General features: G+C 40.5%; 1 protein-coding gene across 21 annotated transcripts in view; it reads left to right on the top strand.

The window, feature by feature from the left end:
• The window catches only part of APTX (aprataxin), a 42,644-nt gene extending 26,568 nt beyond the window's left edge, over positions 1-16,076 (top strand). For 9 of the 21 annotated variants that reach the window (XM_072841645.1, XM_072841638.1, XM_072841636.1 and 6 more), the window contains 8 exons: positions 5,140-5,181; positions 5,281-5,417; positions 6,113-6,159; positions 6,401-6,703; positions 7,341-7,400; positions 8,200-8,426; positions 14,930-15,033; positions 15,792-16,076. In XM_072841645.1, coding sequence (XP_072697746.1) covers positions 5,285-5,417; positions 6,113-6,159; positions 6,401-6,703; positions 7,341-7,400; positions 8,200-8,426; positions 14,930-15,033; positions 15,792-15,946 — 1,029 coding nt within the window. In that variant the 5' untranslated portion in view covers positions 5,140-5,181; positions 5,281-5,284 and the 3' untranslated portion in view covers positions 15,947-16,076. Of the gene's footprint in view, positions 1-5,106; positions 5,190-5,280; positions 5,418-6,112; positions 6,160-6,400; positions 6,704-7,340; positions 7,401-8,199; positions 8,427-14,929; positions 15,034-15,791 lie in introns of those variants that run through there. The other 12 variants (XM_072841649.1, XM_072841647.1, XM_072841650.1 and 9 more) reach the window with 6 other exon arrangements.
• Positions 16,077-18,649: the final 2,573 nt, after the last annotated feature.

Below are 18,649 nucleotides of genomic sequence, written 5' to 3'. Positions count from 1 at the left end.
CCCACAAGACTGAGCCTTTTGAAGGTAGGAATGATACATTACACCTGTATTATATGAATGAGATATATTTTCTTTATTCTTGGTACTAGAATAGCACAAGCCATAGTAGGCATGTAGTAATTTTTTTTAAAGATTTATTTATGATTTTAGAGAGTATGAGGTGGAGGCAGAGGGAGAGAGCATCTCAAGCAGACCCTGTGCTGAGCATGGAACCTGATGGAGGGCTCGATCTCATGACCCTGAGATCACAATTTGAGCCAAAATCAGGAATCAGATGCTTAACTAAGTGTACCACCCAGGCGCTCTGGCATGTAGTAATTTTGAATGAATGATCAAATGAGTGAAGACAAAAGGTGTATAGTATAGTGATTACAACTCTGTTCTTTAGAATTGATTCAGATCCTTTCTCTGGCACACATTGGTTATGTGGCTTGTACATGTTACCTATTTTTTCTTAAGCCTTAAATTTTCTTTTCCTTAGAATGGGAGTTACTGGGAAAATTAAATGAGATGATACAAGTAAGACATTTAACAAGTACCTAGTAGATGGTATGCACTTGGTAAAGGGATGCTAAACACCAGAGGATTCAGAAGTATAACACCAGGCCTAGCCCAGGGTAATGATCTAGAGACTTGAGTTTTCTGTGTGGATGGGCAGTGATGCAGGCTGTTTACAAGGAAACTGTAATTTTATTTGGAGAGTGGACTTATATCCACATTTAATTTTCAGGGAATTTTTAAAAAGATTTTATTTATTTATTTATTTATTTATTTACTTATTTACTTACTTACTTACAGAAAAAGAGACAGGCAGAGGGAGAAGCATGCTTCATGCAGGAGCCCGATGTGAGACTTGATCCCGGGACTCTGGGATCACGCCCTGAGCCGAAGGGAGGCGCTTAACCACTGTCCCAATTTTCAGGGAATTGTGAAGATAAATTGATCACACCCAATAGCATAATGTAGAGAAGAGAAGAGAATTCAGTGAAGACGTCCCTAGAGGAGGTGGGACTTGAAAACTGAGAAGGATTTAGGATTCTAGGAAGGAAGAGAGGGTATAATCCAATGCCAGGAGATCGTATTGAGAATGACTTACTTGGGAGACATGACTCAGTACAACATACCTGAGGATTATATTTGTGTGTAAGAATAAACATGAGCCTGGGGAAAGGGAAGGATGGGGCTATTTCTATGAAAGGAAATAGGAGATGACATAAGTAACCTTTGTGGGATTAGAATATGAGGGTCTTAACCTCAATCCTGGGGAATTAGGGACTGATCAGGGCTGGGTTGGATATCATGGTAGCCATCCGCCACATGTAGCTATTTAAATGTAGGTTAAAATCTGAGAAATTTAGTTCCTCTGTTGCACTAGCTACATTTCAGATGCTTGATTGTTACATGGTGGCTATATTAGACAATGAAGGTTTACAACACTTCCATCATTGCAAAAAATTCTTCTGGATGGCACTGTTCCATGTTACCAGATTGCTGGGCTTGTGTGGTCTGTCAGATTACTTTGGTTCCTTAAGATATAACCAGAATTTTTTCCTGACCAATCCCTACAACTCTGAGATGAAAAGTAGAGAGTTGGAAATTTATTTATCCACAATAGATGGATTTATCCACATAGTTATGAGGATGGGATTGCCCAAAGAGAGGAGCAAAGGACCACATAAAAGGAGCCGGAGCAGGGGAGAGAAGGAAGGGAAGAGAACCTGGATAGGATTATCATCTGGTGATTCACTTGCAAATACATATTGTATTGTTGTATGCCAAGTATTAATTACTGGAGATAAGCAAAAAATGGGCTTGACTTCTGTCAAAGAACTTGCAGTTTATGGAGTTTTATCAAATGTGGACTATAGTAAAGATTCAGGGGCACCCATCATTATGTATTCCCCATATTCTAAAATGCTTCATTCATAGAAACTGGAACCGGAGGCTAAAATGGGTCAAAATGTTGCTTACAGTTAGTTACATAAGCATTGTGCAGTCTCTGCTTTAGTTTCTCAAGAAGTAGTAAATAGGAACATCATAACTTCAGAACTTTGGTAGGAATGAATATGTGAATGGCAGGAGGGGTAGTTCCTATTATCCTGCAACAGCCAGCCATGCTCTCATCTCCCCATCAGATCCCTTCCTGTCCCTGCTCTCAAACTGTGCTCTCTCCAGATTTCTTTTATTACTGTGAGTAGTCAGTCACTACATGACTTACTTCTCAAAGCCCGATGAAGACATACTTCTCAGTCCATTACCTGCACATTCATCAGTTTCTAGCAAGTGCAAACAGATGCTCCTCTGAAAGCAGCATTTAAAAGTGGGACTTGCCTGTAGCACCATCATCATCTGAGGCTGTAGGTTTGGGATTTTATATTTATTTATTTATTCATTCATTCATTCATTCATTGATTCATGAGAGACACAGAGAGAGAGAGAGAGGCAGAGACACAGGCGGAGGGAGAAGCAGGCCCCATGTAGGGAGCCTGACGTGGGACTTGATCCCGGGGCTCCAGGATCACACCCTGGGCCAAAGGCAGGCGCTAAACTGCTGAGCCACCTGGGCTGCCCTGTTTAGGATTTTAGATTTACAGCTCCCTTTCATGCTGTTGCATCCACTCCTTCACAAAGACCTGCTGAACTTTTGGACTTCACTCTGGCCCACGTTGTATTGACAACCTTGTGACTAATCTCCGACTCTAGACCTCTCTGCTCCAGCCTGCCTACACAGAGCTCGTTTCACTTCTCTATGCAGCTCAATAACTTGGCAGTTGTCTCTTGTTGATGTGAAGTCTAAACTTTTCAGCCTAGTGTTCCAACATCTCTGGTATTTTTTGGTGATTCCCTGGGGCAGATCCTCTTGGTCAACCAGCAAGGTCTGCCTTCCACCCCTCACCCATGGCTTATTGCTGAAATCTGTTGTCACTTGTGCCTTTTTTTTTTTTTTAAAGTTTATTTAAGCATTCTCCACTCTCAGTGTGGGGCTCGAACTCATGACCTGAAGGTCAAGAGTTGCATGCTCTTCCGACTGAACCAACTGAATACCCTTGTCACTTGTGCTTTAAAAATGGAATATGAGACGCCTTGGTGGCTCAGCCGTTGAGTGCCTGTCTTTGGCCCAGGGCATGATCCTGGAGTCCTGGGATTGAGTCCCCATCCGGCTCTCTGCAAGGAGCCTGCTTTTCTCTCTGCCTGTGTCTCTGCCTCTCTCTGTGTCTTTCATGAGTAAATAAATAAAATCTTAAAAAAATATAAGAATGGAGTATCCCCTTCCACTTATTTTTTTCCTTATCAGTCCTCTTGGCCTTTTCAGTTGGTTGGTTTCCAAAGCCTTTCCTGACTGATCGAATTTCTGTGACTTTGCATCTCCTCAGCACACATTTATTTGCTCACTCTGCTTTGTGTTATCCTTTCTTTTTTTATTTTATTTATTATTTTTTTATCCTTTTTTAAAAATTAATTTATTTGAGAGAGAGAGAGATAGCACAAGCAAGGGGGAGGGGCAGAAGCAGGCTCCCTGCTGAGCAGGGAGCCCTACAGGGGGCTTGATCCCAGGACTCTGGGATCACGACCTGAATGGAAGGCAGATGCTTAAATGACTGAGCCACCCAGGCACCCCATCATTTTCCTTTCTTTGCAGATGGTAATGAAACTCTGGTTTTTAAAAATCTTGTTCCTTTTCTTTTCCCTTTGGACATAAAGCTTGTGCAGAAGGCCTGATAAGTGCTACCTTGCCTGCAGGGCACGTTTCTCAGAGCATTAGAGGCTTGAGCAATATAGGCTTCTGGAGTTGAGGGAGGTATCCCAAAGACCGTATGTCCCTGCCTATAATTCCCTGCTCTACCTCTCTGGGTAATCTCATGCTCTCTCTTTGCCTCACCTTCTCTGCCATGTTGATGCCTCAAATATATACATTCAGTCCATTACTCTCCCTGAGTTTTCTACCCATAATATCTACCTTGACCTGTGGATCTTCCACAAGCAACTTAATCTGTGTTTCAATCAGAAATCATCCCTTCATCTGCTATTTAACTTCAAATTATGTCATCATGTGTGTTTCTCATTTCGGTTAATGGCTATTACCAAATTAGAAGTCTTGATATAGGTCTCCCTTGACTCCTTTGTCATTTCCCAGATATAGTCAGCAATTAAGTCTGTCTTCACAGTTTCTTCTGGATCTTCTTTCTTTCCATTCCCTTTGCCCTGCCTTTGTTTCGGGTCTTATCTCTCTCCCAAATTTCTTGTCTCTTTTCCTTCTACTGATACTCTGTGTGGCCATAAAGGTTGTTTTCTTTGCTTTCTCTTTTTAAAAATTTATTTATTTTGGAGAGAGTGAGCGCGTGGAGGAAGTGGTGAGCAGGGTGGGTGAGTGAGGAGGGGTAGAGGGGGAGCATCTCAAGAACCCAATGCAGAGCTCCATCTCACAGCCCCAAGATCATGACCTGAGCTGAAATCAAGAGTTGAAGCTTAACCGACTGAGCCACTCAGGTGCCCCTAAAGGTTGTTTTAGAAAGAAAACCAATTCCTTCACTATTGTGTGCAGGTTGTGTATTGCACAGAGGTACCACATTCACACTTTAGACACTGGAGGGTTGTATATTTATAATGACAATCTTCTGGTAGGGAGGAGTAAACTATATTGTTCTAATATTGGTATGATATCATGATTAAGGAGGGAAACCTTCTAATACACTTAAAGATGCCTATGGACTGAAGAATATCCTCTATTCTTATGTCCTTAATTCTCTGCCAGGCAAACTTCTCATGCTTTAAAACTCAGCATAAATATCCCTTCCTCATTAAGCTGTTTTTGATATTCCTTACAAGAGTCAGTCATTCCTTTCCCTGGGCTTTGCCGTATCTGGTTAATCCCTTTTTATGGTGCTTATCACATTATATTGTAATAATTGATATATGAGTCTATTTGCCCCAATATACCCTAGGCCCCTCAAGGATAGGGACAATGTTTAATTATTCTTTTATCCTTGGCATGTAGGCTAATGGCCAGCACATAGAGTATATCAATAAGCATAAGTATTTGATTGCTTAGCATGTTTTAGGCACAGAGGTAAATACATACATTATCTTATTTAATTCTCACAACAGCCTCATGAGTCCTGTCATCATCATGTTTTACAGGTGAGAAAATTGAGACCTAAGTGAAGTCATCTTGGCCGCAAGGTGAACAGGTGGTAGATGGCATGTGTGGTGGTGCTGGGGTGTGGCCCTGGAAGACTTGTGCTAAGCTTTCCAGTGATTCTCTTTTGATTTTTCTCCCAGAGTAATGATGCGGATGTGCTGGTTGGTGAGACAGGATAACCAGCACCAACGAATCAAACTTCCACATTTGGAAGCAGTCATGGTTGGGCGTGGCCCAGAGACCAAGATCATTGACAAGAAGTGTTCTCGACAGCAAGGTAATTGGTCATAGCAATGTGCAGATTACTGTGTTTTGTTCCTCAGGATAATGATAACCAAAGATGCACATTTCCTGGATGCTATTGGTAGAAACTTTCTGTCTGCCATAAACAAAACTCAGGAACTGAGCTCTTTTAGCTAATATCAGGGCCTCATTCACCCCTGATTCTACCCTCTGGAAGTAGTTAATGTTGGGAATAGGCAAGTTCCATCCTGTTACATACAGAGTGGTGGGCATGAATCCTGAACCCTGCTTTGCCCAGGGAGATTCCTCATTGAGCAGTGAGACAGTTGAATTCTGGGGTCTCCAGCCTGAAACCATGTCTGAGAAGTGATGGGATGGTTTCCTCTTTTACATAATACCTTACACAGAAGGGGTTATTTTTATGACAATGGCATCTAGCTCTTGATTGGAGCCCGATGTGGGATTTGATCCCAGGACTCTGGGATCACGCCCTGAGCCGAAGGCAGACGCTCAACAGCTGAGCCACTCAGGCATCCCTCTGTTGGACATTTTATGGAAGGATTTTGAGCCCAGCCACCTGCATAACAGGTGATTTTGCTCATAGGCCTTTGAGGAAACCCCTGTCAAGTTGCCTCCTGAAGTGAGGCTTCATTGTCCTGTAGGTAGAAATATGAGCAAGTGCTTGGCTCTTTGTGGCATTTAGATTTAACTTTTTAAAATCTCTTTCAGTACAGTTGAAAGCAGAATGTAACAAAGGATATGTCAAGGTAAAGCAGGTACGTGTGTTTGTAATTTGGATTTCCATTTTATACTTGATGATTTTCTTATGCTGTTGATTTTAGAGTATTTTCTTCTATAGCCAATAAAAGCTTCTCTGTCATGTGTGGAAGTGATGGGGTAATATGAGTGAACATTAAGCATGGTGCCTAGCATGCTATAAATGGTTAACATAGCAGTGGCTATGCTGCTAATGGAATTATTGCTTATCATTGTAATTATTTTCTGATTATTCTATAGGTAGGGGTCAATCCCACCAGCATTGACTCAGTCATAATTGGGAAGGACCAAGAGGCGAAGCTGCAGCCTGGCCAGGTTCTCCACATGGTGAATGAACTTTATCCATATATTGTAGAATTTGAGGAAGAGGCAGAGAGCCCTGGCCTGGAAACACACAGGAAGAGAAAGAGGTCAGGCAACAGTGATTCTATAGAAAGGGATGCTGCCCAGGAAGCTGAGTCCAGCACAGGACTGGAACCTGGGAGTGACTCTAGCCAATGCTCTGTGCCCCTAAAGAAGGGGAAGGATGCACCTACCAAAAAGGTGAGGGTGGTGTGCTTGATAGATGATGTGGGGATTAAATGAGATATAAGGACTGCTTGATTGTTTTGTACACTATAAAGCCCAGATATGTGTAAAGGGTTATTAACCATGACGAGGATTATTAACCATGATGAAAGAGTCATTTGTTTGTGTCACTAATCACTTGGGTGAATGTCCCTTCATGTACTTTTCTCTTGAATTCCTGAGGTAAGCCACTTGAAGGTAGGGAGATAATGGTGGTATACTTAACATTCAGCTGCTAAAATAGGTCAGTCATATGTTTATCTGTAGAAGGTTAGCATTGGAACACTGTTCATAGACATGTGATTTGAGTACTGATGTCAAAGTGGAAATGTAGTTAGGCTGTAGATGGAGTGGGAAAGCACGAAGAAAATGCAGTTCACACTGGCATTTCCAGCCTTCCCCTAGACACACAGCTCTGAATCCTGTATAGGAAGAAAGTAAAGCCAGCTTAGATTAATTATAAAGGCAAACGACTGAGTAAAGGAGATATAGCTTAATTCTTAAAAACTAATCTTAATCCTAAGTTTGGTTGGGCTTTGCTGATGTACAATATTAACTAATGCCAAATACAGCTATTGATATTTACAATTTACTTTGCCCCTTTTTGTTTCAGGAATCATTGGGCCACTGGAGTCAAGGCTTGAAAATTTCTATGCAGGATCCCAAAATGCAGGTCAGAATAAAATTTTGGCATTGAAATAAACTTCATATTTTAAGTGACTTTTCCACAGAGGTCATAACGGCAAATGAAAACAAAGGAGATCAGTCCTTCTGAATGAGGTTTATTAGACTGTTTTGTGAGAACAAGTGGCTTTTCCCATTGTCAGTAAGTTAGCAACTGGAATTCTTTGGAGAAGCTAAAGTTCTTCAAATGAATATCCTCTCTTCCTGTTCCTCCTGAACTGGGTGCTATTAAGGGAGATTGTGTTAACCTTACTGGAGTTTCTTTCAAGGGAGTGTCAGGTAATATACTGTGACTGTAGTTAACTGGGCTGCCTTGAGATTAATAGTTTGGTGTCAGTCTGGGAGGATTCTTTGAGTTCTTAAATTACATCCTGGGTGACAAGGGGTCAGATCTGATAGGGCTCTTGGAATACATTGTGTCACATGGCCTACTGGATTAGGATGAGAAGGGTGCATTTGAACTAATGCTTGCACGGATGTTACATCATATCCTTAGGAATTATTTTGTACTGTGCATTTTCTGTGTATTCTTTGTAGTGTGGTGGTTGCAAACACAGACTCTGGAGTCAACTAGACCTGGTTTGGAATCCTAGACTTCCCACTTAGTTAACTGTGTGACTGTGAAAGACACTCACCAGGTCTCAGCTCCCATTTGACAAAATTGGAATACTGAAATCTTTTACATAAAATTGTATTGGGAATTAAGTGAGTTAGTGAATATTATAGCACCTGGTATTCAGAAGATGTGTGGTGGATATCTGTTTCCTTCTCTTGTGCCCCTCTGCCAGGTTTACAAAGATGAGCAGGTGGTGGTGATTAAGGATAAATACCCCAAGGCTCGTTACCACTGGCTGGTCTTACCATGGGCTTCCGTTTCCAGTCTGAAGGCTGTGACCGGGGAACACCTTGAGCTCCTCAAACACATGCACACTGTGGGGGAAAAGATGATTGCAGATTTTGCTGGGTCCAGCAAACTCCGCTTCCGATTGGGTTACCATGCCATTCCCAGCATGAGGTAAGTGTTGTGTCTAGTCCTAGTGCATTCTGGTTCTGGCTAGCTGGACAGATGGATTCCGCCTGGGTGTGCTGATAGAGTCCCAAGGCCCAGAGGAGTAGGGTGGGATGTTTCCAAGGATGTGGGCTGAAACTTCCACCCTTCTGCCTGATTTGACATATGACTTTTTTCCCCCTATTTTTTGTTCCTGTGACTTTTACTAGATTTTTCAGAAGCATTTATAAATCCCTAGATGACTAAGGACCATTGCCCTGAAGGAGACTGACTTTTGTCATGACAATTCAGTAGATCTAAGATTTAAAGTAAAATGAGAAGGATGCCTGGTGGCTCAGTGGTTGAGCATCTGCCTTTGGCTTGGGGCCTGATTCCAGGGTCCCAAGATGGAGTCCCACTTTGGGTTCCCTGCATGGAGCCTGCTTCTCCCTCTGCCTGTATCTCTGCCTCTCCCTCTGTCTCTCATGAATAAATAAATAAAATCTTTAAAAAAAATAAACAAAATAAAATGAGATAAAAATGTAGAGCCTGTTTGCATTAGGCTCATACCCAGAAGGATTCAGAAAGGAATAATTGAGTCTTTTTAAACAATGCAAGCAAGGCAAACCTCCATAGTTTTTTGAACTAAGCAACAAGATAAGCAGACTAATTGGATTTCAGAATTTTTTTTAAATTTATATTTGTTCATTTGTTTTTTTTGGTGATAAGATATGCATAACAAAATTTACCATTTTAATTTTTTTATTCTTTATTCTTTTTTTTTTTCTTAAGATTTTATTATTTTTTCATGAGAGACACAGAGAGAGGCAGAGACATAGACAGGGAGAAGCAGACTTGTCATAAGGAGCCTGATTGGGACTCAATCCCCAGGTCTGGGATCACACCCTGAGCCAAAGGCAGACACTCAACCGCTAAGCCACCCACCCATTCCCCATTTTTAAATATATAGTTCATTGGTGTGAAGTTCGTTTACTTTGTTGTGCAACTGTCACTGCCATTTGCTTCTAGAACCTTTTTCATCTTCCCAAGGTATCTCCCATTCCCCCCATACTCCTTGGCAATTACCATTCTACTTTCTGTTTCTATAAATTTGACTACCTAGGTGCTTTATATAAGTGGAATCATAGAGTATCTGGTTTTTTTTGACTAGCTTATTTCATTTAGGATAATGTCTTCAAGGCTCGACTATGTTGTAGCATGTGTCACAATTTCTTTTGGTTATTTTTCTTTTTAACTACCCAACGTTCTTCACATTTCACTCAGGTAATTATGACTTGTATTACGGGCCATTTGAACCAAATGACATTTTTGTGCCACTTTTTTTCCCCCATCAGTCCTCTTTCTTTTAAATTGAGACATAAGTTACATACAACAAAAGCATAATATTTATAGTTTGGTCCATTTTGACAAACATATATGCCATATAACTATCACTCTGTTTAAGATACAGAACATTTCTGTCATATCCCAGAAAGTTCTCTTTGCTTCTTTTTCAATTAACCCTCCTCTCAGCCTTCAAGTGTTGTTCTGATTTCTTTCTGCTAGGTTAGTTTTGCCTGTTCTAGAACTTCATATAAGTGGAATCATACAATGTGTATTCTTCTGTCTGACCTTTTTTGTCAGCGCTATGATTTTGATATTTGTGTATATTGTGTATATCATGCACATCTTTTTTTTTTGCTCTTCAATAAGTACCTAGAAGTGAAGTTGCTAGGTCATAAGGTAGATGTATGTTGGACCTCATTTAAAAAAAAATGCATTTGACCCTTGAACAACATAGATTTGGATTGTGCAGGTCCACCTATACGCAAATTTTTTTGATATAGTAAAACACTATAAATATATTTTCTTTTCATTGTGATTTTCTTAACATTTTCGTCTATTTTACTTTATTATAAGATTTCAGTATATAATAAATATAACATACAAGAACATGTTGATGGATTATATCTGTGAGACTTCTGGTCAATAGTAGGATATTAGTAAAGTTTTGGGGGAGTCAAAAATTATACTTTTGTGTTTTTGATAGTGTAGAAGTCAGTTTAAGGATCAACTGTGTGTGTGTGTGTGTGTGTGTGTGTGTGTGTGTGTGTATATATGTATATAATAAAGATATTATTTATTTATTCATGAGAGACACAGGCAGAAGGAGAAGCAGGCTCCATGCAGGGAGCCTAGTGTGGGACTCGATCCCAGGACTCCAGGATCACGCTGTGGACCGAAGGCAGGCGCCCCCAACCACTGAGCCACCCAGGCGTCCCAACTGTATATATTTTTTATTGTTAAAACTTTATTCAAGAATTTAGGGGAAAAGTCACCCATAATCATAATCCTGTTTCTATAGTGCTGCACAGCCCATGGCTAACAGAACCCTTGACTATGGAATGCTTTTCACATAGTAATCATGATGTCCATACCTTTTTCTTTTTTTTTTTTTCAAGATTTATTTATTTATTATTTATGATAGACATAGAGAGAGGCAGAGGCACAGGAGGAGGGAGAAGCAGGCTCCATGCTGGGAGCCCGACGTGGAACTCGATCCTGGGACTCCAGGATCGCGCCCTGGGCCAAAGGCAGGTGCTAAACCACGGAGCCACCCAGGGATCCCCTCCATAGCGTTTTCATAAAATAAATTACTGTTCTAAGAATGTTTATTTATTTATTTATTTAAATTATTTATTTATTTATTTATTTATGATAGTCACAGAGAGAGAGAGAGAGAGAGAGAGAGGCAGAGACATAGGCAGAGGGAGAAGCAGGCTCCATGCACCGGGAGCCCGACGTGGGATTCGATCCCGGGTCTCCCAGGATCGCGCCCTGGGCCAAAGGCAGGCGCCAAACTGCTGCGCCACCCAGGGATCCCCTAAGAATGTTTAAAAAGAGCTGTGGAAGGTGTGGGTGGGAAGCAAAATGAGCAGTAAGTTGCCACTTACATATCCTTTTATTATTTATTTATTTATTAAAAATATTTTATTTATTTATTCATGAGAGAGACACACACACACACATAGAGGCAGAGACACAGTCAAAGGGAGAAGCAGGCCCCATGCAGGGAGCCCGATGTGGGACTCAACCCGGGGACTCTGGGATCATGCCCTGAGCTGAAGGCAGACGCTCAACCGCTGAGCCACCCAGGCATCCCTACATATCCTTCTATGATCACTATAATTTTATTTTTTTTTAAGATTTTTTACTTATTTATTCGTAGAGATGCAGAGAGAGAGAGAGGCAGAGACACAGGCAGAGGGAGAAACAGGCTCCATGCAGAGAGCCTGACGTGGGACTCCATCCAGGGTCTCCAGGATCATGCCCTGGGCTGCAGGCGGCGCTAAACCGCTGTGCCACCAGGGCTGCCCGATCACTATAATTTTAAATAAACACTATGGAAAGGAAAAGGTAACACATTTTTTTCCTTGTAAAAGTAATATATTTTCCATTGAGAAAATATTAAAAAAGTATGAAGCAGAACAAAGATTTTTCCATAATATCACCACTAATTAAACTCTAGATCTTACTTAAATTTTGCCTTTTTTAAAAAATGTTTTCTGTTCCAGGATCTAATCCAGGATACTGCATTGGATTTATTTGTTGTCTCTCCTTAGTTTCCCCTAACTTGTGAAACTTCCTCCTCCTCTCCTAGTTTTTATGACCTTGACACTTTTGATAAATACTGGTTGGTTTTATAGGATGTCTCTTATTTTGGTCATCTGTAGGCTTTGATGTAACACAATGTTTCAGAGAAATTACTGACCAGAAAAGACATATCATACCTCTAGAAAGAAAAAGCATAGTGTATTTTCAATTCCCAATGTGTACCTTCTATATTTTTTCCCTAAGTAAAAACAAGACTCTACTGATTTCAGTTGGCTGTTGTGGTTTTAAAGTATGAGCTATAGACTGTGTTTTTCTTTTTTCTTTTTTTTAAGCACAATTTTTATTTTTATTTATTTTTTTATTTTTTATTTATGATAGTCACACAGAGAGAGAGAGAGAGAGAGAGAGAGAGAGGCAGAGACATAGGCAGAGGGAGAAGCAGGCTCCATGCGCCGGGAGCCCGACGTGGGATTCGATCCCGGGTCTCCGGGATCGCGCCCTTGGGCCAAAGGCAGGCACTAAACCGCTGCGCCGCCCAGGGATCCCTAGACTGTGTTTTTCTGTACTAATGTGTGGCGCTTATTAAATACTTTTGTACCATAAGTAAATTTGGAAGTACATTGCAAGAAAAAAAATTTTTTTTCAAGATAGATTGAGTTTATGCCTTTTTTTTTTTTGCCCCCAGAATACCACAGAAGTAATGTTGCATCCTTCTCAGTATATCATATTAAGGAGCACATGATGTCAAGATGGCTTATTACTCATACTAACCTTGATCACTTTGTTAGCGTGATGTTTGCTAGGTTTCTGTACTCAGAGTTACTATTTTTCCCTTTGTAATTGATGAATGTTTTGAATAGTTAAGGACTATGTTAGTATCCTGTTTCTCCCCAAACTTTTGCCCAATGATTTTAGCATTTATTGGAAGGTCTTGCCTGCAACAGTTATTACTATGATGTTTACCTAATGGTGATTTTGTGTTTCCCTCATCCTCTTTAATTTATTAATTAGAATTCTTCTGTATGGAAGAGTTGCCCTTCTCCCCCAATATGTAGTTAATCAGTTATTTATCAGTGTGGACTCATAGATATTTATTTTATTCTGTAGGTTTTAATTTAGTCTATCACTATTTGTTTTGTTGCTCAAATTGTTCTAGTTTTAGTCCTTGGAAGCTCCTTTAGGCTGGGTCCTATATTATTTGACATTGCCCCAACATTTTTTGAGCACTTTTTTCTGGAACAAAATGTACCAGGCTCATCCTGTATTTTTCCTTTTCTAGCCCTGGAATGAACTTTTAATTTTATTTAGTTCCTTTTATTGGAGAATGATATTTATAAACCAAGACTTGAATGCTAGGTTTCTATATTGAGAGAAGTGGTTGATTCCAGGGTGTCTTTGCTCCTAGGTCCTTTTGGCAGATAGAGCCAGGAAATACATACATGAATCCTAACCCACACAGATACACATACCTCCCTATTTCTTTCTATACCTACTGTGTATAGAAAAACACAAGTTTATAGTAATATCTCTGGCTCCAGTTCAACTGTGCAAGGTTCATTCTTGTCTCCCCCTTTCCGTTATTGTAATTTCTTTCTCCAACAGTGAAAACTCTGGCTCTTACTAGCTTTAATAAATTCACTTACCTGTTTGATCTTAGTATATGCATAAAATAGTTGCAGAATTGCTAACTCTTAACCCTGTGAGAAAGACATTTACTCATAGTATTTATATACAGTTCTTTCCATCTTTACAGTGTCCAAACTACTATTTTCCAAAGTTCATTTCACCAATTATTTTATTCCTGACCCATTTCAGTGTGGTTCCCTTATTCGTTTGTAATACTGTTAGGTTTATTTGGTACTGCCCATATTCCATTTTGGATTCCTGCATATATTGGTTGGTTTTGATGATTTATTGGTGGAATAGGAAATATTAATGATTCTAAGAGTCAGATTCACACAAAAAGTCACAATGGGTTTAGCAAGTCCAAAAAGAGAACTCTTGGTTTTCTGCCCCAAACTTGCTTCCCCATCTCTGTAAGTGGCACCTCCAAACCACATCCAATCCATTAGGAGGTCCTATTGGTTCTATTGCAAAATATATTCCAAACACTACAGCTCTAATCAAAGGCATGATTATTCTGTAGTAGCTTCCTAACTCATCTCTGTATCCATTGTTACCCTTTTTATAGTCCTTTCTCTGAGGGGCAGGCAGAGTGATCTTTTAAAAATGCAAATCAGAGACACTGTAAGCAGAATACAGTGCAGACCACTTGTCAACCTGTAAGACTCTTTATGGTCTGGCTCCTACCTAGTCTCTGCTCCTCGGCTCCAACCATTCCAGCCATATGTATCACCTTTCTGTTCCTCAGTTGCACCAAGTTCTTTCTCATCCTAGTGTCTTTGCACCTGGCCTCCCCACTCCCCAAAACATTCTTTCTCCAAATTTTTACTTGCCTGACTGCTTTCTCATCTCAAATCACTGCCTGGGAGTGGCCTTCCTTGAATATTCTAGTTAACATGGTAATTTTTACCCCCTGTGCACTCTGTGTCCCATTTCCCTGATTTATTTATTTATTTATTTATTTATTTATTTATTTTTCTTAGCAGTGTTAATGATTTGAATTTTCTTCATTTATTTTTTAAAATTTGGCTGTCCTTATTAGAATATAATTTCTAGAAGGAGAGTGGCCTTTCTCATTTTGTTCACTGCTAAATTCCCAATGCTAGAATAATGCATGGCTCTAGTATAGGTACTTAATAGCATTAAATCTTCTTTAGTGAATGGTTGAATGAATTGGATTAAATGGAAACACTAGCAATATTTTCTATACCCATACTTTTACTCTTTGTCATTTTGATTAAGCCATAGTTTTTAATGGATTTAATGGTCATTTTTTTTTCTCTCTCAACTAGCCATGTACACCTTCATGTGATCAGCCAGGATTTTGATTCTCCTTGCCTTAAAAACAAAAAACATTGGAATTCTTTCAATACAGAATACTTCCTAGAATCACAAGGTAAGCAGTGTTCTTTAGTTTTCACATTTATTTCATTTTCTCAGCTATTCTTAATGCTTGATTTAGTTGTTTCCCTAGCTAATAACCTGGCCTCAAAAGCCCATGTACAACTTTGTGTCCCTGTAAGTAGAGACCTATTAGAAGAAACTGGATTCTTTGGATTAAGTAGGATTGCTACTTCTTGGGGGCACATAGAAAGCTGTTATGTCAGAGTCAGAAACACGTTCTATCGTAACAACAGGGGAACTTAAAAGCTTATTCTGAGAATTATTGGAGTTGATGGATGTGAAAGTGCTCAACAGTTGTCTCTTTTGCCATCAGCTGAGTAGGAGCTTTGGGGGCTGCCTCATGTCAAGAGTGGTTAATTAATAGGGGAGGGCTTGAGTGTATGTAGAAGGAAGCATTTCTCAGTGTGCATACTGTGGAGCCTCAGTATTGCTGGGGCATTAATTATGGCAGCTACCACTGACCAACTTGGGCTAGCCAGTGGCAAAGCACTGTGGTAATAAGCCTTTGACATAATAACATGGATTGCTTACAGTGTGTCCCAAAGGAATGTAATCATCTCAAAATCAGGTTGCTCAGATTTATAATCTGATCAAGCCCATTTTCCCCACAGTGAGTTTAACCTCAAATTTACTAGCTTTAGGATACCTGGCATATTTTTATTTGGAGTCATATTTGCTTTTCTGAGGGGATGGGTATCTTATATTGGTTTTCCAGAGCAGCTGGGCTCTAAACTTTTTCTTTGCTTGCAGCTGTGATAGAGATGGTACAGCACGCTGGCAGAGTGAGTGTCCGAGATGGGATGCCTGAGCTCTTGAAGCTGCCTCTCCGTTGTCACGAGTGCCAGCAGCTGCTGCCTTCCATTCCTCAGCTGAAAGAGCATCTCAGGAGGCACTGGCCAAAGTGATTCTTTGGAGCCTGAACTTTTGCAGCAGGTGTGGCTGATTGTTTAGAAGGAATTCCTGGCACCTGTTCTGGATTGCTTGTGAACTTTTATTTCTTGAATTAAAACATGCAGCCTTTTTTTTTTTTTTTTTTTTTAAAGAAAGTTTCTGTTCCTGAGTGGCTACAATATAGGGTGACTTGAAGTAGTTCAGGAATGGGGAATTTGGGTTTGTCATGAATGTGTTCTCTGGTGATGGTGACTGGGACAGGCCTACCCCTCAGTCTCTAGGATTCATGTCAGGTCTGACTAATGGGGAGCAAAGCTGTGTTCAGACTGACCTTATGCAAGCTATGGAAGCAGAGGGTGGGTTATATATTTCTGTTCCATACATTTAATCCTTCCTCTGCAGAGGCATGTGGTACCCTTCATCAGAGCAACTGGAGACGTCTTGTATTTATTCTGAAGGCACTAATTGACCTTGTTCCCTGATGTTAATCTGTTCTGTAATATTCTTTCTCTTTCCTTTCTTCATGGAGAAACTTAGTTGCTTCTGTCCCTTTCATTCTTTTCTATCCAAAACAACCCCTGCTTCCGTCTTAGGAAATGTGTCTCACTAGTTCTTACTCACTTTGAGCAAACAGGCTATGTGAGGGGGTGGAGAGATGGGGTTTTCTTCTAATATCAGGGTTCCTGGCTGGTAAGGAAATACACAGCCAAAAGTTCATTATGGTTCAGCTGTCAAGTCTTCTTGCTGCTGCTGGGATTTTTTGTCAAAAAACAAAGCTTATTTGTTTGAGCAGCTCTCTTAGGTAATTGAAAACTTGTGAGTTCAGGTGATGGTTACAGATTTTGTTCTGATGCATGCAGAGGTCACTGTTGACTGAAAAGTTGCACAGAACCTCATAGCTTCATTTTGCACACAGAACAAATTTGGATGGCATTGTTGGAGCAAGTCGATTTTTAGATAATATCAGAACTGAAGGTAAAGAGAAATCTAAAATGTTTTTGATTATGTTGGTGACCTATTTGAGAATATGACTTTTTTTGCTCTTGAGTTAAAAAAAAAAAAGAATACTCTTAATAACTTTTTTTTGGGCTATCTGGGTGGCTGCTGGTTAAGCAGCTGCCTTCAGCTCTGGTCTTAATTTCAGGGTCCCCTTGTTGGACTCCCTGTACAGCAGGGAGTCTATTTTTCCCCTCTCCCTCTGCCCCCTTCCTGCTCATGCTGTCTCTCTCAAATAAATAAATGGAATCTTTGACCAAAAAATAATAATTTCTCTCTGGAGAAAACCTCAATCCATAGAGACCACATTTGACCTCAGTCTTTTACAAACAAGATGCTTCAGTGGTTTCTTGGTGAGCATAGATATAGTCATAATTAGCAGTAATTAATGATTACAGCAGGTAACATGGCTCAACTCCTGTGTGTCTGGGCATTTTGCTAAATGCTTTGTTCAAATCTCATTTATTTCTCACTGTGTGTAATTCTATGGGGTAGGTACCATTGTTACGATCCTTTAAAGGATAAGAATAAAAAAATTAAAAAGAGGTAAGAATAATCTGTAAAGGTTGCAAGGCTTCAAAGTTGGTCTTGGTTCTGGTGCATCAGTCTCAGTTTCCCTGTTAGTTGAAGAATATAAATGTATTACTAACCAGGAGGAGCCATAGACCCCCTAGGAGCTTTTGGCCTGGGCTGACCAAATGTTCTCCATGGCATTTCAGTGATTTCTCTGAGGACAATCAGTTCCAGTTTAAAGTCCCTTTTCCACATCTGGTGCCTTAAAGGCCCTAGAAACCTTAGAATACTTTCTAAAGGTATAATCCATGGATACCTGATACCAAAATTGCTAGTTCCTTTTACAACATGTAAACACCTGGTCTCTACCCCAGACTACTGGGGCCTATGAATCTGTATTATAAAGCAAACATTCAGGGGAGGTTTGGGTGGCTCAGTTAGTTAAGTGCCCGACTCTTGATTTTGGCTTGGATTATGATCTCAAGATTGTCAGATTGAGCCCTGAGTTTTGGGCTCTGGGCTGAGCATGGAGCCTGCTTGGGATTCTCTCCTTCCCTCTCCTGCTCCTCCCCTGGCTCAAGCGCCTGCAGGCGTGCTCTCTCTCTCTCGTCTCCTATAAAAAAAAAACATTCAGGATGACTGTTACACATAATAAAATTTGAGAACCACAATATTAAATGAACTCTGGGCTTTTCAAAGCATCTTGCATTTCTGAAACTCTCGGATTACACTGTTTCCTATGAAGATACACACCATCTTCTGGTTGGTTTTCTGGGCTAGTTGCAGGCCTTCTTCCCTTTGCAGGGTCAGTTTTATTTCATAATACAGGGAGACGTTGGGCATTAGATAAGGGAGAATGACTGCTTATAGGGAGTGGCTCTTTGTTTCTACAGGGATTGGAGGGAGACCCTCGGATCCTGTGCTTTTAGGGGCAAGGCCTAGAGCTTGTGTCCCTCTTCAATGGCTCACATCCCCTCCTGCTCAGAGGGCAGTCCCAGAGGTGTGGCCTGGGATCTGCAATGAATTCACCTAGTTCCAGAGCATATATATATATATTTTTTTTCCCTCTTCTGGGTCCGTGTCTGAAATAACCAGCTACAAATGGTCCTTTTGTGGACCAGACTATAGTTGAGATGGTCACTAAGAGTCCTGGCAGGTTCAGGGTTGTTTCCTGGAGCCTGGCATCCGGTTGTCAATCACATAGACTA

Source organism: Canis lupus, chromosome 10 (assembly GCF_048164855.1).
Source record: "Canis lupus baileyi chromosome 10, mCanLup2.hap1, whole genome shotgun sequence".
Lineage (NCBI taxonomy): Eukaryota > Metazoa > Chordata > Mammalia > Carnivora > Canidae > Canis > Canis lupus.
Note: the sequence above shows the minus strand (reverse complement) of the source record. Positions and strands in the feature narration are given on the sequence as shown.